Raw genomic sequence first — 6,187 nt, forward strand, 5'->3', positions numbered from 1 at the left:
TCGAACCCTATGTTTAATCCAGTTGATTAGAACAATGTATTTCTCTGAATCCATTTTTTCGTTGTAGAGTATCTTTTATATTGTTCTTCACAAAGAAATAAGGTTTTTATACAATTAACATGGTAAGAATCTACTAACAAACCCTTTAGGCCAGTAATAAGTAATAAACAGTGGGAATAATAGCCGATCTCTTGAGGTAATTAACCAAACACAAAATCAAGATTGAGCCACTAAACGCAGTTTAACGATAATGAAATGCATGGGTGAGTGAAGAAGCATGCAATGACTGCACATAACCAGGTACGCATGCCAACTGCCGACTCAGCATGCCGAACACAATATGACGCATCCAGACCATTTCGCTAATACCTCGCATAAAACGACAGCTTCAAAAGGTGCATTGTTCTCAGATGAAATCCCATTTAGATTAAGGGATGCTATAATTAAATATTAAATCAACACAAAGTATTCTAATATCCAATCCCTGAGAAATAAAATGACACCAAAAAATAATACACTACAAAAATTAGAGTGTTGTTTTTTAGTATGTTAACGATTAAAATTTTTCAACATGATTATCGTATCGACATATGATATTATCTATCTATTTGTTATATAATGTATTTTAATTAAATTGTATTAACTATGTCATCCACTCATAGTTTAACCGATGTATTAGTGAAATGCGAAACAATGTGATTGTGACGTTCTAGCACTAATTAAAAAGTAGGAGATAAAATGATATGTATTGTTATTTACATAACACTTTTACTTTTCATGCACCATTGTTAATTATGTCCATTGATCTTCTTTAATGCTTTCAGTCTGATAACCCAATTAAGAGCAGTGTGTAAGGGGTAAACAATGCGTGTGAATAGTAACATCCATAATATAAACCTAGCACAGCTGACAGAAAGAACATCTAGGGAGGGGAGAAAGGGACCAGCCAAAGCAAAGAACTTTTGATACCCAGACTCGAGTGTAATTCCCATCTATCCCTTGGGCCAACAAGTAAAGAACAGCAGAAATCAGTCCCGTTTTCCCCTATAAAATTAACACAAAAGCTAAAGTTTCAGTCTTTGTATTGGAGACTGGAAACACACGCTACACACAATAACCCCTCTCTCTCTCTCTCTCTCTCTCTCTCTCTCTCTCTCTTCTTTTTCTATTTTATTTTATTTTCCAAATTTTAAAATTTGAGCATGATTTCATCACTATCCAGTATTTATAACTCCACATCCACATGGCCAAAACTTTAAGAAAACACAACCCATTTGCTTCTTTTTTTTAATCAGCTTGTGCCCAGAAGCTCAATTTAACCTCTCTAGACCTGTAGAGAGAGAAACAGAGAGGAGAGAGAGAGAGAGAAGAAGAAGAATAGAAGCAAGTTTTTCCCATATTTTTTTAGGGTTCAAAATCCTTGGAAATGGTGAGGGGGTGAGTAGGTTTTCTTCTTAGAATATGGTCACCATGTATTGGATACTGGATTTGGTGGGAGCTGAGCTTCCATGGACAAAAAATAGCACCAATATTTTACACTGCAAATATCATGACTACAGAAGAAGACAATACCAACAACAACAACAACAAGAGGATTCAACAAAAGCAAAAAAACAAGAAAACTTCTCAAGCAATATGGCTTGTAGCTACTCCAAGATTTCCCCAATCATTCCCATTGTTATTTGCTTCCTTCTTGTTGCTTCTTCAATGTGTCCGGTAGCACAATCTTCCGATATCCGCCGTGAAACCGCCGCCAATCAGACATTGAAGCCGGAGCAAGAATTGAAAAGGTTGAAGATTATAAGAGCTCGTCTTAACAAGATCAACAAGCCTGCTCTCAAGACATTTCAGGCATTTTGTCTTTAATTTTGCTCTGTTTTCCCTCTGTTCTTGCTCTGTTTTGTTTTTTTTTTTTTTTTTTGTATTTAATTTGTTGGGTTTTGTTTGTTGCTTCTGCAGAGTCCGGATGGCGATCTTATAGATTGTGTTCTCTCTCATCACCAACCAGCTTTCGATCATCCCCAGTTAAAAGGACAGAAGCCATTGGTACTTAGTTCTTCCTTGAGCGAATACAAATTTTCTCAAGGTTCTTAGAAAATGTAACTCTAACTGGCAGTATGATAACTATTTCGTTTAAAGTTTTTAGTTTTCATTTTTTTTGTCAAACATTGCACAAAAAATAAAAAATGAAAACTAAAAACTTAAAAAACGAAATGGTTATCAAACTGGTCATGAGCTGACGAGCCGGCAAAGGAAAAGTCTTGATACGTCGATAACGTTTTTTACTTGAATTTTTTAGGATCCGCCGGAGAGACCGAAAGGCCAAAACCCTCCAGGAATGGCCGCTGAAAATTACCAGCTGTGGAGCATGTCAGGAAATCTCTGCCCAGAAGGAACACTTCCAATTAGAAGAACAAGAGAGGAAGATATGATGAGAGCCAGCTCTGTTAGAAGATTTGGAAGAAAACTAAGAAGGCATGTCAGAAGAGATACATCCAGTAATGGCCATGAGGTTAGTGCTTGTAAATTGTACAAACAAGAAACAAAGGAATTCTCAGAATTTGTCTCCGAAGAGTCACTATCATTTTAATTTAATTAATTTCAGTCAATTAGTAATTTATCAGACTTAATTAAATAAATGAATGAAAGAGTGTAGCTACAAAAACTGCTTTTTTACTAATTTTTTCAATTAAGTCATCCTCTCTTTTTTTATATATATATTTGAGACCAATGTAGGTGATCTACTATTTTTTTCCAGCAATGTTTTCTCAGTTGAGTTTCCAGTTTCCATTAGAAGTAATTAAAGACTTTCACGGCTGCTTGCTTTTGCTGCTTGGAGTTGCACTAATTCCCAAGGAACTTGCAACTCCACCATGTTTCCATGCCCTGCAGAATGTTTTTTCTAACAAAATACATGAAAAATCGAATTAGTGAAGATTAAATTAAGTAATTGTGCACTGATTGTGGTTTATGTTTTGTGATAATTGGGTTTGCAGCATGCAGTTGGGTATGTGAGTGGAGACCAATACTATGGAGCCAAAGCTAGTATCAATGTGTGGGCCCCCAAAGTTGTTAATCAATATGAATTCAGCTTGTCTCAGATGTGGGTCATCTCTGGTTCATTTGGTGATGACCTCAACACCATTGAAGCTGGTTGGCAGGCATGTTTATCTTTCATCACTAAACTTCCCCTCTAATTAACCTTGAAATCTCTCTCTTTCTCTGTTTAATTATTGAACTTGTAGGGCTAGGATTCTCGAAACATGCACAGATAGAACCGATTACAAATTTTTAATAGAAAATACAACCGACTGACACTAAGCAGACAATAAATTGACTATATATCCATATTTACGGTCTTTATTGCATGTTGAGTGTCTCTCCGACTTTATTTATTTATGTAGGATTACAAGTTTAAGAGTGATTTAAACCATGAAAGATACGGTGTAAGGCGCAATACGATGGTGGCAGAGTATTTGAATTTCAACACATTTAGTACAAATCAATCATTTTGACATTTAAGGCAGTGAACACAGCTCAACTACCTCTATCCTTTGAGTCGTCGTCTTCATCTTGTTCTTCTGCATTGTAATCTATAACATTAATGGGGGGGGGGGGGCTAAATTCATTTAATTTTGTGCAGGTCAGTCCAGAGCTGTATGGGGACAACTACCCTAGATTCTTTACTTATTGGACTGTAAGTATACAAAATCACCTTGCCTTCGACGACAAGCATAAGATATAATAATACTGATAATGAGTAAGATGTAATAATAATAATTACAGACCATAATAATTATTATTATTTTATTATTTATTTTGCAGACGGATGCATATCAAGCAACTGGATGCTACAATTTACTGTGTTCTGGATTTGTTCAGACCAATAGTAGAATTGCCATTGGAGCTGCAATTTCTCCAACTTCTTCCTACCATGGAGGACAATTTGATATTAGCTTGTTAATTTGGAAGGTAAACTTTTCTTTTCATACCAGGTCCACACCCCCCCCCCCCAATAAAAAAACCCTAGTAAATCTGGCATGGAAATAGTAGTGATCTACAGGTTTTTAGTTATGTCACCTTATTTGATTTCAATGAATATATATCGTTTTCTCACTCGATAAAAAAGTTATGCAGGATTCTCTCCCCTCTTATTTTCCTTATCTTCCCTCCCCTCCTCTCATACTTTTGTTTTTGTCTTCTTCCCTACAAAAAATTCAAAACAAGATGTTGATATAGCTCAATCTTAACCGTTTAAATAGGAGGGAAGATAAGAAGAGAGAGATTAGGAGGGGAGAGAATCATACTCGCACCTTATCGGTCCATTTTTGTGCATGCAAAGTTAGGTGCTTAAGGACCCATAGCCAAGAATGTTCTAGGTCCCTATATACCTGGAAGGTAAATACTATACAGGATAGTTATTTGGTGATGGATGACACTTTGACCGAGCGATTTGTATAGTTTCCCAAATCAGGAAAAGTTCAAAAAGTCTGCAAATCCGATGGTCGGTATTAGGCCCTCCACAGATTTAGCAGTGTCCCATGTGCTAGAGGATTGCCATGTTAAATAACCTTAGCCAAAAGCCTGAACTGCAACAACAAACAATTTATCCAGAAATGATAAAAATAAAGAAAACCCTAACACCAGAAATAAAAATAAAAAATTATCCGCAGGCGTGCCTGCTGCAGTGGTAAATTCCAAAATAATGGGCTGTAAATTCCTCGTGCTTTCTGCTTTGCTAGATTCCCTTCTTTTTTTTCACTAGAGAAAGAGCTCCTTGGCTCTTCCATCATTTGCTTTTTCTTTTCAAGGTTTTCCTTATTTTGACTCCTCAATGTGACATAGTACAATAAACTTGGTTTTACTTTATCCATTTTACTCACTTCCCATTTGCTTTTGTAATCACCATGCATGCAAGTCCGTTGTAGCTAAAGTGTTTAAGTACCTAAGTTGTCTGTTTAATTTCCCCTCCTCAATATCGCTCGAATAATAATTAAAAAATGTATTAGTTTCACGAACCAACTAACTAGTTTTCATGGGTGAGTCACACTGGTGAAGAAGAAGAAAGTAAAAACTTATAGTAACGCTAATTACTTGTGCATATTGTAGGATCCAAAGCATGGAAATTGGTGGCTGGAATTCGGGAACGGAGTCCTAGTCGGATACTGGCCATCATTCTTGTTCACTCACCTTCAAAACCACGCAAGCATGGTACAATTTGGTGGAGAAGTTGTGAACTCGAGGCCTTCAGGCTCCCACACAGCCACACAGATGGGCAGTGGGCACTTTGCAGGTGAAGGGTTTGGAAAAGCTTCATATTTTCGAAACATGCAGGTTGTGGATTGGGATAATAGCTTAATCCCATTATCCAACCTCAAAGTTTTGGCTGATCATCCAAATTGCTATGACATTCAAGGGGGGATTAACAACGTTTGGGGGAATTATTTTTACTATGGAGGTCCTGGAAGAAATGTGAGGTGTCCCTAAGGGAAAGGTATACAGCTAGGGTTTTATATTTACATAATATTCAATTTTTCAATTTTCTTTTTTCTTGGGTGATTTTGGGTTAATCCATCGGCAGTTCAGTTTGGGTATTCTTGTATTTGTCTTCCTTTGTTAATCCCTCTTTCTTTTTCTCCCAGCTGACTGGTGATTTATTCATTATACCACCCTTAGGGACTTCTATGTAAATTTTGGGCAACAAAAAAAAAAAATAGTGAATATACTATGGCTTGTCATTTTTCATTCTTTTGTGATTTGTTTTCACCTATGTTGTATATGCGAAATTGTGTATATTTTTGCGCAATTAATTTTCACTTATTTTGGATTTTTTTAGCCATCAGATTGACCAAATCAAAAAAGAGTTAAATGCATGTAGAATGCGAAAAATCATATAAATCGCTTCCCATTGAAAATTACATTCTCCCAACAATCATAATTGGTCAACCGTCATAGGATGGTCCAGTGATAGAGATGAATTTCAAGTCCGTATTCAAACACAGCACGTCTTGAGAGTCTTTTCGACTCTCAAAAAGGTAAACTGTCTTAGTCAATCCACCCACTGATCTCCTTTTTAGAAGCAAAAAAAAAATCATAATTGGTTCAAAAGAAAAGTAAACGTTATTGAGTGGAAAATGTTTCAAAAACCCAAAATAATAAAATAGTGTAGCCTTAAACACCCTATCTA

The 6,187-nt window shown here is 36.2% G+C and overlaps 1 protein-coding gene across 1 annotated transcript; it reads left to right on the forward strand.

The window, feature by feature from the left end:
• Positions 1-1,075: 1,075 nt before the first annotated feature.
• On the forward strand, positions 1,076-5,745 carry LOC103431861 (protein neprosin-like). The gene is made up of 7 exons (XM_008370033.4): positions 1,076-1,851; positions 1,960-2,046; positions 2,300-2,512; positions 2,997-3,161; positions 3,644-3,697; positions 3,826-3,972; positions 5,110-5,745. The coding sequence occupies exons 1-7, from the start codon at positions 1,462-1,464 to the stop codon at positions 5,485-5,487; spliced, it is 1,434 nt and encodes a 477-aa protein (XP_008368255.1). The 5' UTR covers positions 1,076-1,461; the 3' UTR covers positions 5,488-5,745.
• Positions 5,746-6,187: the final 442 nt, after the last annotated feature.

This window comes from Malus domestica, chromosome 16 (genome assembly GCF_042453785.1).
Source record: "Malus domestica chromosome 16, GDT2T_hap1".
NCBI classification, from domain to species: domain Eukaryota; kingdom Viridiplantae; phylum Streptophyta; class Magnoliopsida; order Rosales; family Rosaceae; genus Malus; species Malus domestica.

Bases quoted from the DNA above. Each gene is read 5' to 3' on its own strand.
- LOC103431861 (XM_008370033.4), top strand. From the start codon at position 1,462: ATGGTCACCATGTATTGGATACTGGATTTGGTGGGAGCTGAGCTTCCA. The intron at 2,047-2,299 runs GTACTTAGTTCT...TGAATTTTTTAG, and splicing joins TAAAAGGACAGAAGCCATTG to GATCCGCCGGAGAGACCGAA. The intron at 2,513-2,996 runs GTTAGTGCTTGT...TTGGGTTTGCAG, and splicing joins CATCCAGTAATGGCCATGAG to CATGCAGTTGGGTATGTGAG.